General features: G+C 37.3%; 1 protein-coding gene across 7 annotated transcripts in view; it reads right to left on the bottom strand.

Annotated features, from left to right (window-relative positions):
* Positions 1–26,042, bottom strand: part of UPL6 (ubiquitin protein ligase 6) — a 76,366-nt gene that overhangs the window by 25,056 nt on the left and 25,268 nt on the right. For 5 of the 7 annotated variants that reach the window (XR_016049662.1, XR_002280432.2, XR_016049665.1 and 2 more), the window contains exons 8-18: positions 25,506–25,584; positions 19,962–20,080; positions 19,533–19,828; positions 19,056–19,152; positions 18,578–18,721; positions 17,882–17,968; positions 17,728–17,814; positions 17,391–17,528; positions 17,096–17,221; positions 10,481–10,579; positions 4,759–4,826 (exon numbers count right to left, since the gene is read on the bottom strand). Coding sequence is in view for 2 of the 7 variants with exons in the window: in XM_011623984.3 (XP_011622286.1) it covers positions 4,759–4,826; positions 10,481–10,579; positions 17,096–17,221; positions 17,391–17,528; positions 17,728–17,814; positions 17,882–17,968; positions 18,578–18,721; positions 19,056–19,152; positions 19,533–19,828; positions 19,962–20,080; positions 25,506–25,584 (1,340 nt within the window). In the remaining 5 variants the exon portion in view is untranslated. Of the gene's footprint in view, positions 1–4,758; positions 4,897–10,480; positions 10,580–17,095; positions 17,222–17,390; positions 17,529–17,727; positions 17,815–17,881; positions 17,969–18,577; positions 18,722–19,055; positions 19,153–19,532; positions 19,829–19,961; positions 20,081–25,505; positions 25,585–26,042 lie in introns of all 7 variants that reach the window. The other 2 variants (XR_016049664.1, XR_016049663.1) reach the window with 1 other exon arrangement.

Below are 26,042 nucleotides of genomic sequence, written 5' to 3'. Positions count from 1 at the left end.
TTGAAAAAAAAAAATATCCTCTGGGCGGGGCGAAGGCATGGGCGACCACCCTGGGCTGGGCGCTAGGCGGTCTCCTTGAAACTGCGGCCCAGATTGGCCGCCTAGGCCTGGGCGATGCGCCCAGGCCTTTTGGACCTCCTAGGCAGCTGCCTAAGCGCTAGGTGGTCCACTTTTTGAATCACTGACCATAAATGTAATGTAGAGAGTGCAATAAATGCAGTGGAGAGAGAACAAAACTGTAGAGATTGTATTGAAGAGAGAATGCCATTAATGTGATGGAGAGAGAGAGGTGTGAGTGAATGTGGAGAGAGAGAGCCATAAATGAGATGGAGAGAGAGTGTCATAGAAGTGATAGCAAGAAAGTTCAATAAATGTGATGGAGAGGGAGAAGGATGTGCGTTGAGGAGAGAGAGGACACAAGCTATAGATGATAAAGAGAGTGTCATTAATGTGATGGAGCGTAATGAAGAGAGGGTGCATGGAGAGAGCCATAAACGAGATGGAGAGTGTGTGTGACAATTAAGATTAGCTTTTCTTTCTCTCAATGTTTTTTTTTTGCTTGCTTTAAAGCTAAGGTGCCCACATAGGTGGAATTTGGGAGCCTAGCGAGGCTCCATAGTACATGCCCGAATAGGGTCCCGCCTAGGGCCCATTCAGTTTGGAAGGCGGCCAGGCCCTAAGATTGCTTTAACGAGGTAGGAAATTGGCAACTCATCTCATTGCCTCTCCAGTAAATCAAAATTTCAAACCATATCTCCAATTTTAGTACCTTAATGTTGGACCACCCGACCCCCCCTCACACCCCCCTCCCTCCGCGACATCATTTTTGCAGTTAGCTTAGTCAGCTAATGCATGTGATGCACTAGCCAATTGCATCCAACCCTAGTTAAAATCATCGCTCGAAATACTTTTGTGCCACAATTATCACATCGATGCCCTCTCTATTGTTGGGGTTTTGTGGCCATTAACATGCCTTATGAGAGCATGTAAAACTATGACTATAGTGATATGATGACTCTCGTAGGACCGTGGGGGTATGTATTGAGATGCCATGACTCAAATGGGGCTTAACGGGCTAGGCCCGAGATGATGTCTAAAATCATATAGCCTAGAGCAGAAGGCACAACCGTTGAGGGTTTGTAGTGAAAGAAAATTTGGCCGTCTAGCCACCGAAGTGGTCGAGAGAGCCTTCCAAACCAAAGAGGCCCTAGGCGAGGTTCTATTTCGGCATGTACCTTGGCGTCGGTGTAGGCACCTAAATCAAGAAGAAGAAAAAGAAGAAAAAATGAGAAAGAAAAACCCATCCTATTTATCTCACACTCTCTCCATTGCATTTATGGCACTCTCCCTCTCTTCATTGCACTCTCTCACTCTCTCTCCATCACGTTTATGGCACTCTATTCATCATCTACAGTTGTTCTCTCTCCCCCCCAAACACACCCTTCTCTCTCCAGTCTCCATCACATTCATGGCACTCTTTCTCCATCACTTTTATGGCACTTTCCTCTCTTGCCCAGCACACACATCTCTCTCTCCATCACATTTATTTTTATTGTGCTCTCTCTCCCCTCCATCACATTTATGGCAATTTCTGTCTCCATTACATAATTCACATTTATGGCACTCTCTCTCTCTCACACGCTCTTCCTCTGCAATTTGTGTCCTCTCTATCTCTATCCCCACCCCCCAACACACATTCTTTTGTCTCCATTGCACTTACTGCAATCTCTCAATCACATTTGTGGCACTCTCTCTCTCTCCCGCCTTTGCATTTATGGTTCCCCAACCACACCCCACCCCCCCACAACCCAAAAAAAAAAAAAAAAAAACCCACACTTTAGGGTCGCCCAGGTGTCTAGGCACCCGCCCTACCACCTAAGTGGCTGAGTCCGCCTTTTGGAGTATTGCTCCGAAGCAAGTAAGGTATTGATTAATTATATCAACTTTATGTAAGCTGGTGTTGGTGTGGTTGAAAGCACTTCTTAAAGGTATGGGTTTTCCTCCTGAAGGGGTCTCTCCACTCTATTGTGATAATCAAACTGCCAACTATATGGCACCCAAACAAGTATTCCACAAGGGCACTAAACACATTGAAATTGTGCCACCATGTGTGGGACAAGTAACTTTAAAGAATTATCTCCAGTCTCTACTCTTATGTGAGATCCTCTGAACAACTTGGATACTAGTTTAGTAAAGGTGTTGGGTGGGGAAAATTGCCAGTTGGGCATTCATGACATTCATGTACTGACTTGGGGGAAGCGCTAGATAGATGTTACTCATAAGGGCACATTTATCCCTCATGTTGTACTATGCTTTTGTTATATTCATCTACAGCCTATATAAGGATTCTAAGGTAAAATGTAATAAGTCATGGGACAATTTTGTAAATGCTATAATACATGGAATATATGATATGGAGTTGGAATGATAGTCATTCCCTTTTTTGTGTCTTGTTTATCTCCTTAAACATTGATGTGACTAGCGCCAATTCAAACCTTTCCCTTGAAAACGACGTTTGCGCATGGACCAACATTGACTCCAAAAATTGTTTAATATGGTGTTATGATTATCAGACTGGGCAGCTTGATAGTTTGCATGAGAATCTATCGACTGGTTGAGCTGAACCTTAGGACAAAACATGCCAATTAATAGGATAAAACCAGTTCACTTGGGCCTAAAATTCCAACCACAAAATCAAAGCATATATGAGTATCTATCTCCTCATAACTGTCACTTCTCACATGGCATCAAACTAATAACTTCATCAAATTTCACTATTATTCAAGTGTAACTCTTCATAAGTTGGTCATCAAGAATGAAACGCTTTTAAGTGTCACTAGACTGGGCAGCTTGATGGTTTGCATGAGAATCCATCTACTGATCCAGCTAACTCTTGGGCCAAAACATGCCAAATAATAGGATCAAACCAGTTCAATTGGGGCCTAAAAGTCCAACGACAAAATCACAGCATATATGAGTATCTATCTCCTCACAAGTGTCCCTCTTAATATGGCACACAAACTACGAAAGTCATCCTATTTTACTATGATCTTTTTTTTTTGATAAAAAACAACGATGAGATTCCAAGTGTAACTCTTCATGAGTGGGTCATCAAGTATCAGCATAAGGGCCCTATACCATTGTATCCTTACCAGCATGATATGTTTGCATAGGTGATTTCAGAAGCTCAAATAATTCCCAAGCTAGAAGTTTCTTCATGGTAGAAAACATCATCGTGGTGTGATGGATACAATCTCAGCATGCCATCCTCTATGTGTGGATGTTGTTGCAGTTCAAAACCACTCAATTGTCAACAGTTTTCCTTGACAATTGGAACATATAGAGTTCAAGTCCATGGATTATCTCAAAGCAGTTTTTAGTTAAAGATTCCAACAAATCAGATTCCCTCTACCTCAGGTGTCTTCCGAAATATTGTTCATCAGCCAAAGCTCTTATATAAACTACAGAATTCCATTTCTGTATAAATGGATTTATCTCGATCGAGAAATTATTGATATTGGACACAAATTCAGTATCATCAGGAAATAGAGAACTCACAGTTATCATGATTGAGGCCGGGGTCAGATTCTGAATTGGGATTGAGACCATGGGATGGAGAGATGCATGATGATCCATGGGATAGCAATCGAGATCCACACACTTTTGAGTTTAAGGGATCCTGATCCCGATATGTAGAGAGCATGATCGGAATTTGTCCAGAATCGAATGATAAACTATAAGGAATCGAGGTCCGTCTAGCATAGAATCAAGACTCCGCAAGAGCATTTAACTAGGGTATATAGCTCGAGAACAAAGTCCGTTGAAAGATATGATAAATGTTTTTTTTCTGAATTCAAAAACCAAAATACCATTAAATTTTAAAATGTTCTTTAATTTTTTTTGTTATCATTGGAGTATGTTTCATAAGTGAGGAGTGAAACTGAAAATCCAAAATGAGGATTCAAATTTCAGCCCTCAGGCATGAAAGAAACCGTAGTGTTGATCATCAGTATCAACGTAAAAGAAACTCGATTCCACATTGGATGCTCATTCCAGTTACAGATGTAGGCCATGATTAGGATAAGAGGGATACAGATCCCATTAAGCAGGATGTGGATCCTCAATTTTGTGGATGGAGATCCCTAAATTCAAAAAACGTCTGGAATTGAGATCCCTTGTTCCAGAGCGCAGAATCGAGCTTTCGAGCTGGAGTGGCCTTCTTGGGAGATCATCAAATGTTTGCAACTTTGCATCACAACCAGTTAAGAGTACTCAAAATCTAATGGTTACCCCATAGCAGTTTAACACCACGTGCAGTATGGTCCATGGTCCAAGTTTCATATGTCTTAACAAGAGAAATGAAAGATCCAAGTACTTGTGTATCTATCCACATCGTGGAACACAAAATCAGCACTACTTTAATACTATATTTTTAATAGATTTTAATCATTATTTTTGGGTATTTTTATTGTTTTTCAACTTAATTTTAGATATTTTTATGAGCAGTACTTCAATAATTGTTTTAAAAATATGAATTTGAATGTCACACAATTCAAAGGAAGCATGTAAAAATTTCAATAATGACCTATCATTATGGGGGATCAAAAGCATTTCTTACAACAAATACCTTGGAGGTAGAGATATGAATCAAACAATCTAGTGTATGTTAGTTCGTGTGTGTGTATGTGTGTGCGTGAGAGAGAGAAAGAGAGAGTGAGAGAATCGGTAAAGACAACTTCAAAAGAATCAATAACTTACTTTTGCTTTAATTTGCTCAAGAAGAATGTAGCAAACGGTATATCCACGAGAATACCCTCAAACATGGCCTACAAAACCACAAGCAAGTATGAAATTCACTGATGTTTGCTACATCGACGAGAATACCTCAAACATGGCCTACAAAACCCAAAAGCAAGTATGAAATTCACTGATACAAACCCATGAATAAATCAATGTTTGTATGTACATCTTTACTTTATTGAGCAATTGAGCAAAAAGAAATATGCTAAGCTAGTTCAATCATGTGCATCAAGACAGGAGGTATCTTCGATTTTGATAACTGTTGCACTATGGGCAGTGGAAGATAAGATAAAGCACATCAGTTGTGGAGATTAATAACAGCAAGACAATACAAATATATGCAGAACAGAGCATTAATGGCCAAGATTAGACAGAAAATAGGGCTGGAAATTCAATAGATTCAATAGAAAAGAAGCTCAAGATGCTTCAATGAAAAGACTAATAAGCCAAAACTACAAAGTTTTAAATAGCGATTCTTAATCCTAAATTATAATAGAACACTGAATTACTCATACTAATTCAAAAACTCCAAACAATTATAATAAAACACCAAACTACCCCTAATAATTTCTAAATTCCAAACAATTCTAAAAATCAGAAATGCCCCTGTGAACAGTAACACATGAACATTAATCCATGAAAGAGTAACCCCATGAACAACAATAATAAATAAAACAGAGATTAAGTGCTGGAGATGACATTAGCAGTACTGCATCAACCCCCCCAGTTATAAGAAGAACTCGCCCTTGAGTTCCAATCGATATATTGGTTCCAGCTGTTAGAATCTACCCTTTGGAACTCTGTCTCCAAAATCCATGAATCTTTTGCTTCAGACTTATCTTTCCAGTACAAAAGATACTGTCTATATGATCCACACCACATGGTAAAGTCCTCGTATCGCGCACAACATCAATTACTCAGCATCCAATTCTGGCAACTGCACCTACCAATCAAACTCCATCTCTTCATTTTTTTTACCATAATAATCACATAGATCAACAATGCTAAATTTTGGTAAAATATCATGACCTGCCAGAAGCTCTACTTTATATGCAAACTCTCTCAATATCTTCAGAACCCGAGAAGCCTGAATGCACCTAAACTTTAGCATATAGTACTACCCACAAGGAAAATCTTTCCTTTCGTAGATCATAACTAAATCACCTTTATTGAAGTCTTTTTGAGACCTATGTTGATCATACTGTCTTTGCAATGTGTTTTGTTCCGCTTAAGCCTTTTGTCACCTCTGACTGGATGTCTTGAATGTACTTAGCCCAAGCCTCTGCATCATCAATAACTCATTCCACAGTAGGCAAACTCACCAAATCAATATCTCATTCCACATTAGGCAAACTCACCAAACCCGAAACTTGTTTCAGATTTATGTCATAAATCACTTCATAAGGTGAAAGCCCTGTGTCTCTATTTCTGGCGCTGTTATACATGAACTTAGCGTGAGGTAAGAACAAATCCCACTGCTGCGCTTATCCTTTTGCCAAACAATGCAAAAGATTGCCTAAACTTCTATTAACTACCTCCATCTGACCATCTGTTGAAGGATGGTACGCACTGCCAAACAGCAGTTTTGTCCCCATCTTTCACCATAAGGTCCTCCGAAAGTGGCGAATAAAGCGTGTATCTCAATCTGAAGTGATGGTTTTCGGAACACTGTGAAGCCGAACAACATCTCTAAAACACGACTGGTTGCCTGCATAGCATCCAAACTGCTTCAGCAAGCTATAAAATGCATCATCTTCGAGATAACGATCAACTACTATGAAGACAAAGTCTGTTCCCTGGCTGTTCATAACTATAGTTACCTGAATCGTGTACCGAGGTCCCGATTCTGGTTAGGAATTGCGATTTCGTGTTTCCCACGATGAATCACGAATCACGGAAGATAGGAATCATGATTCCAAATTTCTCGAAACTTGTTCCAAATATTTTTTGACCTTCATTCCTGGAAGCTTGGAATCCAGATTCCATCAGACAGAATTTGCAATTCATAGGTGCACACATTGGGATTCAACATATATGAGACCTTGATCCTAATTTTTAGGAATAGCAAATCAATATTTTTTTAGAAGCTAGATCCACATTGTCAAAATGCGCGGCTCATAAATCCACTGAACATTGTTTCGATCAATATGGAGTGAAGTTTCAAATTTGAGGAATATTTGAATTTTTAAATCTGCATATTTTCTATCCACATACTTAAATTTCCTAGCACGCTTTAACGACACGATTTACATATCAAAAAATTTATAGAATGCTTAGAATATTTCAAATATTAATTGAAAAATTTTGGTTACGTCAATTTTATTAGTAGATAGTATTACTATAAGATTTCTCATGAACTATGCTACATATTTGAAATGAGTCCAGGGACTCTCTATACTCACTAGCATATACTTAGTATTTGATATTTAAAAAAGTACATTGATAAAGTTTATCTAAATTATTGTTGATAGTCAGATAGTATTACTTTAAAAATTTTCATGGACAATGCTACATAATTGAAATGAGTAGATGGCCTAAAAACTCATCAACATCAGTATTAATAAAAGATTTCTCATGGACTATGAACTTGTTACCATTAGTGGTAACAAGCACAAGTATACAAGCCCTTAAAATTGACCTGTCATATTCGGAAACACGACCCATCTTTGAGGAGTCGTGATCCCCCATCGATAGGGATCGAAATCCTTTGTAGTCAAGGATCGAGATCCATTTAGATTAGGAACCGGGGTCCCAATAGGTAGGAAACAAGATCCCCTTATGGGAGGAAGTAAGAACTGCTCAGGCTCTCTCAAATCGCCCTATCGAGATTCCAAGAGGGGAACGCTATCCCTTCACCAAAATCCCTGAAACTAACAAGTCCCCCGGTTTAAAATTACAGATTTGTTGCTCTAGTTCATAAGTCTTTGCAATATTTTCCTTTTGGGAATAAGCCGCAGAAACTGCATCCCACAATTCCTTGGAGGTATTGTAGTTCATAAAAGTTCTACTCGGATTAGGCAGCATAGAATAGAATAACCAACTCATAATTCCCATATAATTGTTGGGTTTTTGTGGCCAATTAAAGACCTTACGAGAGCATGTAATGAATTATATGATAGTGGAACAATGAACTCCAATGGAAATATGGTCCAGAGGGATCGAAGTTCGCAATTATGATGCCGAGACTCAAACAAGGCTTGACGAGGTAGGCCGACTTGAGTTGTAAAACCCTACGATACCTGGGCATATAACACAACCACGAAGGGTTAACAGGTTACCCCTTGATGAGGTTGGAGAGATACCCAAGGTAGTTAGCCAATGGACTTCCCTTGTGTGTGCTTGGTAGGCCTGAAGGGACAAGGGTCACTAATAGAGATAGAGTGCCTCAGTATTTTTGCATTTTCCTTAACATAAGTTGGATCCAATTCCCATCCAATCAATTTAACAAATAATTAATTTGGTTAAAAATGATTTTTGAATAATAAAATAAATTTTTTAGAAGTCTCTGGATATTTTATTTCTTCAAAATTGATTTTTAAATAAGCTAAATTGAAATTTTATGGTATTTAAATATTCAGAGAAAAAATAAAGTAATTATATTTTTCTAAAAATCCTTTTTAGAATTCTAAAATTATTAAAATATATGGGGGCCCATTATACTCTATGAGTCCCACCTTTCTAGCCTTTTTTATGAGGGTATGGGACCGACAAGTTCCTCTACGGGTGGCACGCCCCACTTCTCTCCCCCCTCTTTCTATTTGTGTTGGCTTGTGTCATAAGCCATTCAATTGATTGAAACAAGATAGGAAATTTTCTAATAGAGGCTAATTGACTTTACAAAAGAAGCACAAAGATTTATTGAAAATGAAAGGCAAGTACACTATATTTTCTCTACACTAAATATTTGATGGGATTAGGTTAAGGAAACTGAGGGATAAGGTTCTAACACCTTCCATTAGAACATGATGGCCGATCTATGGATTGTATGGCTAAGATCTATCACCCTACAGGTCACCTTTGATCAAGGATCTGGATCAAATCTCCATAAAGATGGTTAAATCTTAGAAACCCTAACCCTAGCTAAAGATTTATAAAATATCTCATTAGAGGTCATCTCTATACACCATAACCTAGATCTCTCTCTCTCTCCGCAACGTGGCATGCCACCCTCTCTCTCATCTCTATATCTTCCTCTCTCCATTTCTCATAGCCTCTCTAAGAAACAAAGGGGCACGCCCCGAGCCATTTTGGTAGAGACAGAGGGGCATGCCCCACACATAGAGAAAACAAGAGAGAGGTTGTTTTGTTCCACTTGCTCTCATATCCATAGAAGGGTTTCTAGCCAAAGTTTCTCATCTTTGTAAAATCTAAGAAAGACATTGATCCCGTATGCCATCAGGGTAGGAGACCCAGTGTGGGTTGCAAAGTCCAATTGAGGTAATCTTTTGGCATTTTATTTATTTTACTTCATTCTTATGTTTCTTGTTCCCAAGTTCAACTTTTATGTAATTTTTGGTTATGCAATAAAAATTCGTTAAGTGGCAGCAAGTGAGAATCCAAAATTGAGTTTTATTTTATTTATTTGAGTTCTTATTGTAATCTTTGGATTTTTGTAAGTGTTCTAGCCGGCGTTGGTAAAGAAAAATTTTAAACTATATAGACCATGCTAGTTCGCATTGTCCACTTTCAATCATTAACCTCCCAATCTTCATATTTAGGATCCTTGAGATCTCGTTTTCCAAACGACCTTCAATGTATCACAATTTTTTCTTTCCACCAAGAAATAATCTAACAGATCTAGCCCATTCTAAATAATTTGTGCCATCAAATTTAATTGTGTTGATTCGGAGTCAAGATTGCCCCATATCTGAGATGTGGTTAAATCCTCACATCTAATCAATTCAAAATATGTTATACCCTCATCTCACTTCCAAATCCAAAAAAATAAAAAAGATTAATAGATTTGTTATACACTCAAATCCAATCATACCAATTTTCTATTAAAAAAACATTAAAAACAACACTACCAATGTTTACTTGATTAGGGTACACAAACCCTAATCCATTCGTGATTTAGAGTTTCTATCAAACACATGACTACAACAAGAAACCACCAAAAGAATGCATCTTGATCAACACAATCATTGTTGGGAAAAGTATTAGGGCCTCAGGAAAAGCACTAGAGCTTCAGACCATTGAATGTGAAATTCGATGACTGCATTTATTCCATTGACTAAGCCCAAAGTCCAAAAGAAAAGTTCTCGAACTTTGTGACACACCCACACTATCAAATTTCACATCAAATGGTCATAAGTAATTGTGACCTCCTTGTACCAAAGATTAATGTTCTCATTGTATACAATCTTCTTAATTATTTCTGACACTGACCTCTTAAGGAATCAACATAACACAAAATTAGGATTACAGTGGAAGGGGAAAAGGGAAAATGGCGTTCTAAACTGTGATCATATATCGCAACACGAACAAGTTCCCATACTTAACAATATTACTTTACAATATTGTAAAACATAATCTCTTATAATATATTACTAACACATTTAAAAAAAAAAATGTGGGAAGCTCATACACGCTCCCATGCATTGGAAATCTCTAGGATTAAGGACCAATTTCGCACGTTATTTGTAGTTTCCAGTACATTAAAAACCAAATAATGTCATACCTTCCCAAGGACATTTCCAAGAAATCGAAAGTATTCTAGATGGCTTCCATGGATCATTCCAGAAGCAGGATTTGGGAATAATAAGTGATCCACCGTTTCCTGTTCACAAACGAAAATTGCTATTATAATAATGAAAACAATGCAACACTCTGCTAACACCTCAAAGTTACTAACCACGAAAACTGACGATCCACATGATGAATATTTGTAATTTTATCAAAGACCATAAAGCCCTCTGCAGACTTCAATAATATAAGGGATACTAAAAGCATGCATCTTATTCAATGTTAACAGAGCTTCAGTGATGCAAAGGAGATGGAGGGAAGAAATAATTAAAATAAAAATAATAATAAAAGGTGAGAGAATATACCCTCTCCCTTTGTCTGCAAGGAAATCTACCCCAAAAAATCTTTTCACAAAATTAACTCTTTACTTAATCACCAAATCTCCTCTTTACAATGAGGGACTTCTTCCTTTTAAAATACACTTAAAAGAAAATAAATAAATAACTAAAAAAGAACCCATAAATAATAAACTCTCTAAAAAGTCACATACCATCTTTTTCCGTATATCTCTATCTCACGCCTATCTCCCTATTTCCTCTCTCACGTCTACCTCCCTATTTTCTCTCACGTTTATCTCCCTATTTCCTCTCACGGGAATCTTTATCCCCTCCCAAATCATTCCTAAAAGATTAGTTCCTAATCTATTCCTCAAAATCCTCCCTCCTCCCACTTAACTTATCCTAATGCAATTCCTATTCCTAAGAAATATAAACAAAAAAAGATAATAACACTAAATTTTGTATTTTTCTAATTTCTTTCTGCGTCATTCAGCCAAATGCTACAATTTCAGGTTGCACAAAGAAGCCACACACCAAAGAAAATGAAGCATGGTAAAAAGAAGTGATGAACGAGCTTTGAAAAAAACACTTTGGTTTTAAAAAAACAAAAGAACAAAAAAAGCAGAATTTTGCTTTGAAATAACTGCCAAGTCAGGAAAGAATGTTTTCCATGGTCGAGTTTTTGAGATTACCATTTTTTCTGGTAAGTTCTAAAAAATTATCATAAATTGGAATTTTATCTATTTAATGGAAACCTTATATTCAGAAGAAGAAAAAACGGATTTCCATTGACCTATTCACAAAAAAGCAAACCTAATATTTTTGGGTTTCTTCAGTCGTAAGGATTGAAGGAGCTCCAAATGCAAACGTAAGTTGTTAAAAAGCATGTATACTATGAAAACCACATTGGGGATTAATGAAGATAATGAGAATTACCATTCATCTCTTTGATTTTTATGTTTCCTGATAAATTGCTTCCAAAAATAATATAATTTTATTGTTTCAAATTTACATTAAATATAAATTGCTGAAATCTATTTTTAACATTTTTCTAAAAAATTTCATATATTTGTTATCTAAGAGAATAGCCAGAGACTTCCCTTGAATCCACCAAAGGGCTAAACTGCTTTTCTTCCTAGTCAAACCAGATAGGTTTCCTAGATGAATTTGATAATGGTGACCTGATCAACCTATCAATTATTCAGAAACCACAACCTTGAGTATAAGTTTGAGCAGTTCCAAGATTTCCAAGAGATCATTGCCCACAGGTAAAGAATAGACAACTAAGTGTCAAAAGTAAAGCCATGGTAAAACAACATTAAGGGCATAGCTTATGACATACGACCTGGAATTATTTGCTTTCAAGGGCAATTTCAATTAAGGGAACTTTCAAACAAGTTCTTTCTAAATTGGGCAGAAAAGTACCCCAGTCCGAAATAGTAAGCATTTTTATAACTGACCAACCACCTCTGGGCACAGTTCCCTTTGGCAAAGGTTCTGTTCGATGTACAAGGACATAGATGCACTTGTTTGTAGTATCTAAACAAATGAATTGTATATGACAAAACTCTTAAAAAGTTGATTGTCAGACATTACATGTCCATCTTATGTTCAGGTGTTGGTGGGTAAACATCTAGGTACAACATACTTGTAAATAAAAATGGTATTAATGTACTCCTTTAAATAGGATTAAAACTAATAGAATATTAGAAGTGTGTCCAATGTATGGAGACCCATGACTAGACAAGCACATCTAAAATTTTGGCCCCAAGTGTCTCAATCATGGATGTACTTGTCAAAAACTTCGACATGTGTTAATGGTCAACATGCAGAGGCTCATGAATCTAACAAAAAGAATATTCAAGACAAGCATGGCAACACATCCCTGATGTGACACTGGCATAATTTAACTGTTCCCAGGTATCTATGATGCAGAATTCGTGACAGACATGTCAAGACATGCCTAATATGCATGTCTTTGATTCATAGAATATATCGGACCACCCCAACAGTTGTGAGCATAATTTAGACGAACATTCACAATTACCATAAATCATGGGGGTGGCCATCAACGCCCCAACACGCTGCCTAGTTTGCACATTCTTGGGGCTGCGGGGTAGATTCTTTGCCCACTTCATATCTCGGCCTACCCATGTGTTTAGGGAAACCCAAAAAAAAACCTATGGAGACATATTATCGACAAGCTCAATCGCAAATTTGCAGGTTGAAAGGGCCGTTCTCTCTACAGCTGGAAAAGTAACGCTCATTAAGGCAACTCTATCGAACGTCCCCATTTATCAAATGTCCCTATTTCACATCCCGGCCGTGGTTGCAGCCCCCAAAGAAAAGTTAATGAGGCATTTTCTTTGGTCGGGGTATGGCGCAGCCAACAAATATCATCTAGTTGCTTGGGACAAGATGTGCAGGCCGAAAGGGTCAAGTGGTTTGGGCATCCGGAGCATAAGAGATTCCAATACTGCACTCCTATCCAAATGGTGGTGGCGTCTTGTCACTCTAGAGGGGCACCTTTGGCAGGAGGTTCTACACAGTAAATACTGCATTGATCCATCTAGATAGTTGCCCCATTGCCAAGCCAATAGCCTCTCCTTTGGCTTCCGGTGCTCCATTCTTAGCTGCTATGACCTCTTCAAAACTCTCACAAGAATCCTCCCTAGAACCGGCAGTTCAACACTTTTTTGGTCTAACATTTGGGCTGGCCACACTCCCTTGAGGGGCGCTTTTCCCGACCTCTTCCTGCTTGCCATTGATAGAGAAGCTTCGGTCCTTGACCGCTTTCCCCAATCCAATCACAATCGATCTTGGTCACCCATTTTCAGACGCAACCTGCATGACCAAGAAGTAGAGTCTTTCCTTCAACTCGAAGCCCTTCTGCATTCCATCTACCTCCCTCTCACTGGCAGAGACAGACTCATTTGGTCATCCAACCCTTGGTCTCATTCACAATTTCTTCATGTTACTTGATTCACGTTCTCGCAATCCCCTTCAGGCTTTCCCCTCTTCGGCCAATGCATGGTTAATATTTATTCCACCAAAGCTGCAAGTTTTCAACTGGCTGACAATTTATCAAAGGCTGCACATTGTGAATCAATTACAAAAGCGAGGAATACCATTACCCAATCAATGTTCCATGTGCGTAAGTGCAGAAGAGACGAATGCACATCTTTTCCTTCATTGCTCTATCACCGAATATCTTTGGAGGCAAATCCTCCAACTTTGGCTGGGTTAGGGTCACCCCCAGTCTGTTCCAACCATTGTTGGAAAAACCAGGCGATCCAACTGCTAACCGCCCGGTTAGATCGGAATCGGCCACTGGCCGGTTCTGGTTTTGGGTGGTTTTGGTGATCAACTGATATTTAAAAAAATATTCAAAAAAATGTATATAAATTCTCAAAAGTAAGGAATTTGGTTTGTAATGCACTTTTTAATATTCTTTACATTATGGTAAAGATTAAAAATTGTTTTCGTCATTAATACTCACTTTAATTCAAAAATCGATTCATTAAAATCCATTTTTTTCATTAATTTTCAACTTCATTTGAATGTTTTTTTGTTAATCATTCTTTATATGCTTTCCATATTTTGTAGGTTTTTTTTGTATCTTTTTTATTCTTCAACAATTTTTTGACCGCCAGGGACCTACCCGGTTAGAACAGAAACCACTTCTGGGCCCATGTCCGGTTAACCGTTCCGGTTCGATTTTGCGAAAACTGGTTCCAACTCTCTTCAACCTTTCGCAATAACTCCCCTAGCCTAAATTAGGGGTGAAACTGCTGCACCAATCCACCACTCCGAAGGTTGCTCGTGTCTCACTGTGGAGATCTCCAGAACCGGGCTTGATCAAATTAAACTTTGACGGTTGTCCCCTAGGAAACCCAAGACGAGCTAGGGTCGGAGAACCCTTCAAAGACCATTTCGGCTACACCATCTGCTCTCTCTCCAAACACATAAGTTTTAATGATAGTACAATAGCTGAGGCTAGTGCTTTACTCAAATACCTGAGGGCATATAGATCTGAGTGGGGCAACCAAATTGCCATTGAAGGAGATTCTAAATCTATTATCTCTTGGGCTTCGGTCTCTGCCGCTCAGCCCTGGAGGCTGGCTCACATTTTCGATGAGATCTTTGATATCATCAGCCAGATTTGATGAGATCTTCAAGATGGTTCAAGTGATAAAAATACCAAATTAAAAATTGGTTTACCAACAAGAGTCAATGGCATGCAGAAAAAGGATTCTAAAACATCCTTCAGATCTCTAAATCACTAGGCCTCTGGTTGTCTAAGTGAATATAAAACAATTCGTACATATCAATATGTAGCAAATTTGAACCTGAAGACAGACACTCAACCCCAATGAAAATCCCAATGAAAAATTCTGTATTGGTGCCATGCCCCATAGTGTTTGTTGCATCACATAGGAACATAGATGACTGTTGTACTCTAGGAGTTCTACAATTACCCAAGTGTTTAGAGGTATATATAACAAAGAAATTACAAGGACACAAACATAAAATACACATTAGCATTTTGTGGATATACTATGTCTTCAATATTCCCCATCTAGATAGCACATGAACATCAGTCATGCCCAACATGAAAAATATAGTTTGCAACCTACTCTTTCATTAGCTTAGACAATGTGGGCTACCAGTAGGACTTTGCCTTCACATATGGTGTATTGGTAACTTGACATGCAATCGACTTCGACATGCATTTTTTATCTCTCTTTTTGTGATAACCATGCTTTTGTATTATTTGTGCTCATGACAGGCTCAATTGAAGGAAATATGTATGGCTTTTAGCTATTATCCATGACATAGATTACAGGAATTCATATGATAAATGTCCAATCCACAAGCAGCCTTTTCTTATCTTTGAACCCACAAAAGAGGTCCAAATAGATTCATGTGAAATGCGCACATCCCCCTTCTTATAAATCACACATGAGGGCATCCCTTTCAACAAATTTGACCAATCGTTTCTCAATAATGCAAGTCCTTCACTTCCATAACCCCTGTAGGAAAATGAGAAACCAAGCACTCGAGAGTAAACATTGCCTTACTTGTTTTCTATGCAATCGATGTCATCATGGACACTCTAGAGGTTGAACAGGCGACTGCTCCAGTCCTGTCGAACCAATCCGACAGGTGTTCCAACTAATTAATCTGGTCTAAAAGAAAGGGAAAAGCAAATTATAAAAAAAACCAGTCAAAAGACTCATATCCAGTTCAACCAGTCCAAATAACCATCCTGACTGATCTTTTGTACCTTTTTTCAGTTCAAAGATCTAAATGGACTGTTTCTAGATCCTGTAACCGGTTCAACCAGTTGGACGAGCCAGATCAAGGCCAGAAAATGAAGAGCTTAATGAGAAACTACGTCACTCCTTTCAAATCATGAAGTTTCAGAAGAAAATGGTACACCAAGCCCACCTTCATACTTCCTCATGCATTCATCCAACATGACCATATGGAATTGGTGTTAGAAATTCTAGCTTCTATTTTGCTACATATATCTCTTCTAGTTTATTTTCATGGATATCTTTTCTCCGTCTCAGTCGTCTCTACCCCAAAAAAGTGATCCCCTAGCTACGGCCAGCTTCCCTATGCTTATGACCAACACAATCAATCCTGACCTTCCTAGAGTATTCGGAATGTTTAGAAGTTAAACAACTAGAAAAGATGCCTAACAGCTCCACCACGCTTTCTTTACCATGCAATACAGATTAGAGTGCAACCCTCAAAAGCCATTGGCTCAAACTAGCAAATACAGATCCCAATATCAATACCTCAACTAAGGAAGACTTTTCACCATAAATGGTTTGGTGCAAATAAATAATCACTCATTAGAAAGCGAATTTATCATGTGTTTTTTTATTTTATTTTTTAGAATGTTAACCAATTTATCAAGTGTTATTATCTAATAGAAGTACTGACACAAGATCCCATCATAGGTCCTCCACCCACCATTCTATGAACAATTCATAACCAGTATTTTAGCTTTCTCAAGAACTGCACTGGGTAATCACAGAGTTCCTGAAATGATTTAGAGGATATCCAAAAACCATTTGGCTCTGAATCAATATCAGGAGAATTTCTCAGGGAAAGTACCCTGAGCACAAATTCTAAGGCTTACAGTTGTTACAAGTTTAATTAAAAGAATCAATGCATAATAAGATTTTGATTCCAATCATATAAAAAGGACAACTAATGGAAGATGCATACATATATAGATAGATTCGCATAGAGCAAACCTTAAACAAACCATACTGTACATCAAAAGCTGCTCTAGTGATGTTCTCCATGAAGTCCTTGAAAATCCCACCACCATCAATACCAGCCTCTTCAACTCCAAGTTCATTAACAAACGTAACTCGAATCTGAAAACAAAAATCAAAACCATGCATGTACAATAATCACAATTTTCCTTGAATATCATGCGTTCAGCTATGAAGCGAATGGTAATTTTACACAACAAAAAACTAATAATTATATGAACGAAACAAGTGATACCATTAAAGTTTACTTGAAAACATTATGAAATAATACCATTCCCTTGAGATCCTCTGCTGACAATAGGCTTAATTTACTGAAACCATCTTCGACAATGTGATCACGCCGTATTGTGAAATTGTGACGGGGAAAAGGATGTGGACTGCTACTCTGACGTGCAGTGGCTAATTGTTTCTGAACAAATAAAAGGTCAAAACAACTATAAGTGCAAGTATAATGTGGGATGGCAATGTGAAGAGGTAGATAAATTTTCCTCGTGAAATAATGTTACTGGGCCCCATGCCCCTAGCAAGAGACATTCCATCCCATTAACAAACTTCAAGCAGTATCATCCAAACATAACAAATCCTTAAATGAAGAGATAAACACTTACAGTGTAAATTTGAACCCTGCTTGTAAATGGCACCAAAAAGGGTGCTTGTTTCAGTAGGTCACGAGCTCTAGTATTTTTATTTATTGCCTGGAAACAGTAAATATCAAATGTCAGGTCAAAACTTTATGGTGTAATGCATACTAGAATAAGTTACCTGGGAAACAAATAACTCATCAGCTGCTTCACGAGCATGAAAGTCGTTTGGTGATGTAAATTGTCGCCTGTTATTCCAATCTTGCAGCTGGAAGCAGTGATGTATGTTACATGTGCAAGAATGTAACAGAAATTTGAAGGATACCTTGAGAACAAAGAGCATGAAAACCAGAAGCCTATACTGACTACTGTACTTATATTCCATTTTGCAAAATGGAAAATTGTCAACAATAAAAAGCCCAAACCAAATGTATAACTAGAAAACACATAAGCCCAAAATGTTTGGGAGGTAATCATACGTTATGAAGGAATCAAGCACCAGAGTGTAGGTGACTGTTCAGTGGTGTATATAATAGAACCAGTTCTGAAAATCAACAAAGTTTCTAATGTTTTATGCGAATGAACAAATATGAAATCCTTGAGTTTCTGCTGCTAGCTTCTTAAGGAACCTGGGTATGCTAATACGACTAACTAAAAGCAGTTGCAGTCTTAGACAAACTAGATAACATGCAATAACGCACAAACCCATTTTACAATTTCAGATAGCATTCTCTGAGGTTGCTGCATTCAAGAGTTCAGAAATAAAGCTCAATACTAACAAACATTATAAAATTAGAATTACATCCTAAATCGAAAAAATCATACATCTATGTGATCACATATATAATTGTTCACTTGAACCGGGAATCCCAATTACCTGTGCCAAGAGCTCAGAAGTTCCACCGCTAACTTTGTGTTGAATGAACTGAACAGAGAGTCTTCTCAGATTGGAGATATTCTTTGCTGCTTTCAGTAAGGATGGCAGCTTTCCAGGACTGACCCATAGAAGCTGCCATAAAGCCTGGAAAAGAGAATATATCTTTAAATAACTATACTAGCTACTGTGTTGGTATTCAGATATCTTCAAACCATATGTCATAATGCCACACGACATTGAACTGTACAATCATCAAGTAAATTTACACTTTCAAAAAAAAGAAACCAAACAAGAGCCAAAAAAGCTGTGGATGCACTTGCAGTTCAGATAATTAGAGCATAAAACTTTGATGAGAATCATTATAAGTTTTATACAGAATGAGAAAATATAGAGAGGTGCCATTCTGTACAGTTGTGAATGAATAGCCTATGAATTTCTACACACATAACTAAAACATTAAAATCAGTATAATACTAACCTCTTTTAAGAAAGTAATCAGGACTCTGATATCTTGTAAAGAGAGTGGCCTTTCCTGCTCATAAAACTCTTCATTATCAATGATCATGAGCATGTGCCTGTTTCACCAAAAAAGACTTGGAAAGTTATTCAGAACTTATAAGATCACCCTAAAGACCTATAATTCAAATAACTTGTCAAATTTCTGTTGGAAACAAGCAAGATTAACATGAAAAGTACATTAAAAATAGGAAGGAAAAGAAAAAGAAAAAGAAAGAAAACAAAGAGAGCTAAATCATCACTTCTGCTTAATCCAATGACCAGTGATGTACTACCTAATGGAAATGCCTACCGAACACAACCCACCCTTTTACTGGGCTTGGGATGGATTAAGGGAATGTTTAAGGTCCTCACCCCTCTTAGACCAGAAAATGATAATCTGTTTCAAGAAAAAAAAAAATGGTTCAAGCACATACTGAAAAAAGCAACAAGGCCCAACCTGTATACAGGACAGAACACAGAGAGAGGAAGCAACCAGCCAGGGGCATCACCAGGTGAGCATGTCAGTAATTCTGATAAAGATGGCCATTTTTGGTTCTCGTGACAACATTTTATAAATTTCCAAAGTAGAGGAACAAGCTCGGTAGTGTAAGCTAGCCCAGTCATAATACGCTCGAGAGGTAAAATAGTGAAAATCATATGCAGGAATGCACAGACGGCACCAATAGCACGTATCTCAGCATCATTTTGCCCATCTGCTTTACGGTTTGGTGTATCTCTGAATAAAACAGATACCTGCCCAGGGTAAACAGTTTCAATTACAGGGAAAAGCGTGCAAGGAAGAAGAAATTACCAACGCATGTCATGAATGATACATCAAATTATCAACTAATAATGAGAAGAATAACGAAGTGAATCCATAGCATACCATGTTTTTAAGAAAGCTAGAATCGATTGAATCAAAAATCTGCTTTTCCAAATTTTTGCTTAAGAGTGCTTTTGAATGTTCCCCATCCTCATCCATAATATCATCATTCTCGGTTGAATCTATAGAGCAAGATGGCAAAAAAGAGTAGAAGTTAGAGCAATCAATTAAAGGCATACAGTACTACAATAAACAAGTCTCATGGCTCCACTCTGTACGTAGATTGATACCCAGGGTACAGTTTGGATGTATCCAAATATGCTAAGTTTTTGAATGGTGAGTGAATAAAAGTTTCCGAAGGGTCTATATGTGTTTCAACGTTGTGACGTTATTCTGATAAAAATTCAAAAAGTTATCAATCCTATGCCAAAATTGGAATATACAAAATTTCTAGTTGGACTCAAATTTTTTGCTCACTGTGTTCTTTGGGTGTCTACTTATCGGACGCTACTCTCTAGAAGCCCTTCCTTGCCCAGCGGCCCCCAACACCTCTCCCCTGCCCCTGCTACTCTGAAAAATATCAAAAGCCCTCTTTCAACTTTTGGGCATCTTTTCACTGGAAAATAGGCCCAAGGTTCTTGTACCTCTGCAAACCAGGGCTTTGTGGAATCTAGAGAGAGATGAGAAGTAAGGCTGTTTCCAATTTTGTTCTCAATCCTGAATCCTTTGCTTGCCCTGGTATAAATTCGGGAATGCAGCTATAATGTTTCCAAGTAAAGGGAACTTTCCTTTCCATTATTCTTTTATGGGGCCAATGAGATGTTCGACCTAAAACAGTTCATGGTTCAATGGAGGATCGCATATTGAACAAGGTTTTAGGTTTTTGTGTTTTCCTCCAACAAAATCAGAAATTGAGGTGTTCTAATATCCCTCAATGGAATTACAAATTAAGGCTTTCATTTTCTACATTTAGCAGCTGCAGATTTGTGTATTTCTTTGTCTCGACCAAACCAGGAATTTTTTTTTCTTTTAATTTTCTGTTTCACTTTCCTCTGCAAATGGGAATAGGGCTGGTGGGTTTGATCATGCCCCCTTGCCACCCAGTGAAACTTCAAAGAGAAAATAGACAGACCGCCTCCCTGGTATTTCTTAGGTGAGAAAAATGGGAAAGCATGCCACGTCCTTTTTAGAGGGAGAAAAAAGATTACTACTCTGCTCTCTTCCTACAGCCAAACGGTTCATAGAATCAATAAAATAAAGTAGCAATATTTTTAAGTTCAGTGTGAGAGAATTTAAAAGTTTTTTTAGGGAGAAATTTTTTTAATCATGCATCCAAACCAGCCCTAGGCTTTGCCAAGTTAGTCACTTGTAAACTTGACAACAGATTCCTGAATAAACATAGAAAATTTCAGTCGCGATTGGCTTCACCTAGGAGGTGAATAATGACCAGCATTAAATGTGACTGAAGGTAAAACATGTTTCTCTTTAGTGAGGTTAAACAATTAACCAAAAGATATTCCATTCCCATAGGGAGTAGAATGCCCATTTACTCCCTACATAAAATCCCACATAGAATTAATTTTAGGAACCCAAATTTTACGGTTGCAACCTCTTCAACCATAAAAGATTAACCTCAATAAAAAATCTATCCTAATTGTACTCTCTATTCACTTGAAAAAAATACTGTCTCGAGATTGAATAGAGACCATCCAATTTTTAGATGATGAGATTCAAGTGTTAGAAAACTCAAATTTCAATTTTTCTTTTTTGAAGAATAATCGTCTACTGATTCTTACATGGTTCTGAAAATCAAGTAGGTCTTTTGACCAAAGGTGTAGAAGTAAAATATGCTCCCGAGTGAGAATAGTATACATGCTCAGTGCTCAAGAAATTAAGGGCCACATTTGCAGTGTTTTTCAAATGTGTAGGGATGAGAAATGGACATAGACAAACACATTGCAGAATAGTTCCCACACTGGTGTGTTGTGAAACTAGAATTAAATGCATTTAGTGACCATAGCAAACAGTGCATTCAATAATATGAATCAAATCATTTTCCAGAGGCAGTAGCTTTGAGAGATGATTTATTGTCAACTCAAAATATCAATACTCGCTTAACTTATACTCAACATTGTTCCTTTCATGCTGCGACAACACATACCAACACCAAATCTCATGTCAACACTTCCCACACCCTTCACAGCACATCATTATTATCTAAGCCTTATCCCAACTAGTTTGGAAATAGGTTCAGGATTCATGACAAGATTTGGCGTTTTACGCTGGCGCCTACCTAACACAACCCTCTCCTTTACCCGGTCTTAGGACTGGCATGACGAGCTTGGAGCCGGCCAAGGTGGAATTTCCCTTCACAGCACATGGTCCTAAAAAATGTGAAGGATAAAAGATCAATAAAAGAAGTCCCAAACATAATACTTCCTGATGAGATGTAAGACTCGGATGTAATACTTCCCAACAATGTTTTAAAAAACGGATCAATGACCTACATCGGCCACCCCAAAAACCTTGTCGGATCGGTAAATCAGCGATCTGGATCAAAGAATCGGCCAGATTGGCGGTCTTGGCCTAAACAGAATTTCAATAAATCACTATAATTTCTTAAAAATCTAGTTTTTTAGATTTTTTTTAAAAATAGTGGAACCTGTTTCATTATTCTATATAACAACTTAATACAATTTAACATTATATTAAATTTTTATTGCAATATAAAATAAGTTATTATAATAACAAATTAGCAATAAGTTATTTGTTAATATTTGTAAAAGTTATAAATACATTAATTTAAAATTACAATCTATAGTTTGAGCTTGGACACTAACTTCTTCTTTTGTGGAAAATAATTATATCAAACTTGAAAATAATGAATTGATGGGATTACAAGAGAAAAGAAACAAAAAATTCAGTTGAAATCTTGATAAATAAAACTTGGGTAATAAGGCCAACAGGAAACAAAAAATTCAGTCGAAATCTTGATAAATAAAACTTGGGTAATAAGGCCAAGAGACACGTTATCTTGGTTCTTAATTTAGAATTGAAGTATTAATAAAATTTCAGTCGAAATCTTGATAAATAAACCTTGGGTAATAAGACCAAGAAAGAGACACATTATCTTGGTTCTTAATTTAGAATCGAAGTATTAATAAACAAAGAAAACTATATTTTAATGAGTAGAAATATGAGGACCCATTGGCTGAAATTTCAAACGAGGTTCATAACAATAACGTGAGTAATGAAACTTAACAATAAATGAACCGGAGATAGAGAGCTACACTATTGCACTTAGCGCGAGCTACCAAGAAAAAAGTTCCACATCAGGGAACTTATGAAGGCAAAGGCTTTATAAAAGCCTTAGCCGTGCGTAGGAGAGTGAGCATTAGCCATGTGTGCAAGTGCAAGTTGCTTAGCTCATAAAAGGTTGGGACATGTGGCATGTGTTTGGTGTTTGAACGCACTAATTACTTTCAAAAAGAGGTCGGGTGAGCCACCCTTGTTTTTTTTACAAACCAATTATAATTACACAATTTCCAAGAAAAAAAAAGAAAAAAAGTTCTTTGTTTAAACTGAATCTGTCAAACAGGTTACTAATAAGACCGGCCGGCTCTATCAGAGAGCCAGCCGTTTCAAGAGAGGAGTTGTTTGGATCCCAATATATTGAGGGATACGGAATGGTGTGAACAATTCCCGATCCGGATTGAACGATTCCAATCCGAATCATCGAATTTTTAAACCTTGCTTCCTAATGTGATGCCACTTCCCAAACAGAACACATGTGCCCATACTCCAAATCTATTTTCAGAAACCATATATGACTGTCCATATCACTCTAGGCAATACTTCCTTGGAAACACTGGAGACTTCAATATAATAGTTGCAAGATCTGTTCCTAAAGGTTCCAAAGACACTGTCAAAAGTTTCAAAAGAGATGGTGATACCTCAGAGTTAGTTCCAGAAGTTCACTAGCCCTATTCCAAAGTGAAACAATATCTCTAAGAAGGTCGAACAAGCCATTCATTGGATGTATTGACATGGGCGCCTGACACTTCACACCAGTCTCAAAAACTTTGCCAGGAACAGAGAGAAGTATATACACAGGTTGCCGTATAGGCAAAGTAATATGGTCTGCCTAGAAGGATTACATCAACATGTCTCAAACACATCTGGCTGTGTTCCTAACCATGCAACACTTCCCGAAACTATGAACTCCAGAAAGACGTGTATGAAACACCTTTTAGAGAAATGGAACACCATAATGTCTTTGTTTACAGGACTCCCTAAGAAAAACAACAACGACCTGAGAATTTGAAAACTGAAGCAAATCTCTGAAGGCTGATTCATATGATGATAATGATATTGATGAAAACTGATAGCTTTGGTAAGCTTGCCATGGACATGAGAATGGGAACAGAACAATTCCACAGTATTCAGTTAGAATTAGCGTAAGACAGAGGTATCCAAACAAGCAACACCATGACCATCAAATCAATGTGCTGTAGCATATATTAATGACTGCATTAACACAGCATGCCACTTAACTCTTTTTATTGAAATACATGACTAATGCATCGGAGAAGACACCAAATTCTCAAAGCGAATACGACGAAAGAAAATAGTAATAGCATTAATACAATAGTAATCAGAACATAAAATGCCCAATCAACTCAATGCTTACAATGGGAACCATAGCAATAGACAGATTCTATATGTGTTAGCACTCAAACAGATTATTTTAATCAAGGTTTGTTGCTTATATAAAAGAATGACCACAGGTAACCCTCAAAAGTAATAGGTAAATTTGTAGAATGAGATTCTACAATATGTAAAATATTTTCTTTAATTTCCCTAGTAAAACCTTGTCCATTAATGAACAAAAACATCACAGTATTTGTTTCAAAATCTCTCCAAAACATTCATGAACAACCAGGCAAAAAAATCAAAGGGCTCCTTTGTATCAATTATATGATATATACTCCATTCTTACAAAGTTATAAAACAAAATAGCAGATCCAAGACACGTAGCATGTAGTTTAATCTGCATATAAGCCCGCAAACATATTTCCATGTAAACAGTATGAAATATACTCCATTCTTACAAAGTTATAAAACAAAATAGCAGATCCATGACAGGTCTTACAAAGTTATAAAACCAAATAGCAGATCCAAGACAGGTAACATGTAGTTGAATATTCAGATATGCCCCCAAACATATTTCCATGTAAACAATATGAAGAGAAGAAAAATAAATTACTAAGTAGAACACGGAATAGCATACCAGACAAAAGCAGAATAGTATTTAATTTCTGGCAAAGCACAAGGTAGTCGTATCAATGTTTAGCATCATGATCGTTCATTGAAAATAAAAAACTTCACATAAAATGAAATAGCCAACTTTACAAGAATATCATAATATCCGATGCCGGAATACTTACAAATTGACTTCCATAGCCCTATTGGATGGTTATAAATATATGTAAATTTCAAAATTCAGTTACAGCTGTGTCCCAAGCAGTAATAATCAAAGATCATAATTTCATAAAAAGTTCTGACAGGCGAAAGATGAATAAAAAACACGAGCCAATTAAAGCATACCTTTGGGAGTTCCATTGGATAATAACGATGGTGGCAATGCATCCAGCAGAAATGCTGCAACAACTGAGAAGTCCACAGCCTGGTACAAATAAAAGGAAACCATAAAAGCTCAATCTCATTTTAAATAACCTATGAGTAAGCTGAGAACCGCTATTCATTCTAACACAGTCTGACAAGCATAGTTACAAGAAGCGTATACTTGCTTAGATGCACAAGGAGATATTAAATAACAACATACAACAATTCCATATTGAGGAAAATGCATCGTCCATACTGCTGATCAAAGAAAAATAATAAGTGTCAAGCTTGGGTAAATGTCCACCAGGACGTTGCTCAAAATCAAAAGCAGATAGTACTAAATCACCTCACAGTGACATGAACCAAAGAATTCTTTTCAAGAAAACAAATCATATTAATAAATACAATATATCATTGAACAATCGAAGCTCGAATCCACCAAAATCCTATATGGTAGTAACTTCTAAAACCACACATATCCAACAATCACAACTTCATTTGCTAAGATGGACATTAGTA

Source organism: Amborella trichopoda, chromosome 2, assembly GCF_054954075.1.
Source record: "Amborella trichopoda isolate Santa Cruz 75 chromosome 2, AtrichopodaSantaCruz75HAP2 v2.0, whole genome shotgun sequence".
Classification (NCBI taxonomy): Eukaryota; Viridiplantae; Streptophyta; class Magnoliopsida; order Amborellales; family Amborellaceae; genus Amborella; species Amborella trichopoda.
The sequence above is the reverse complement of the archived record's forward strand: the minus strand, read 5'-3'. Positions and strand labels throughout refer to the sequence as shown.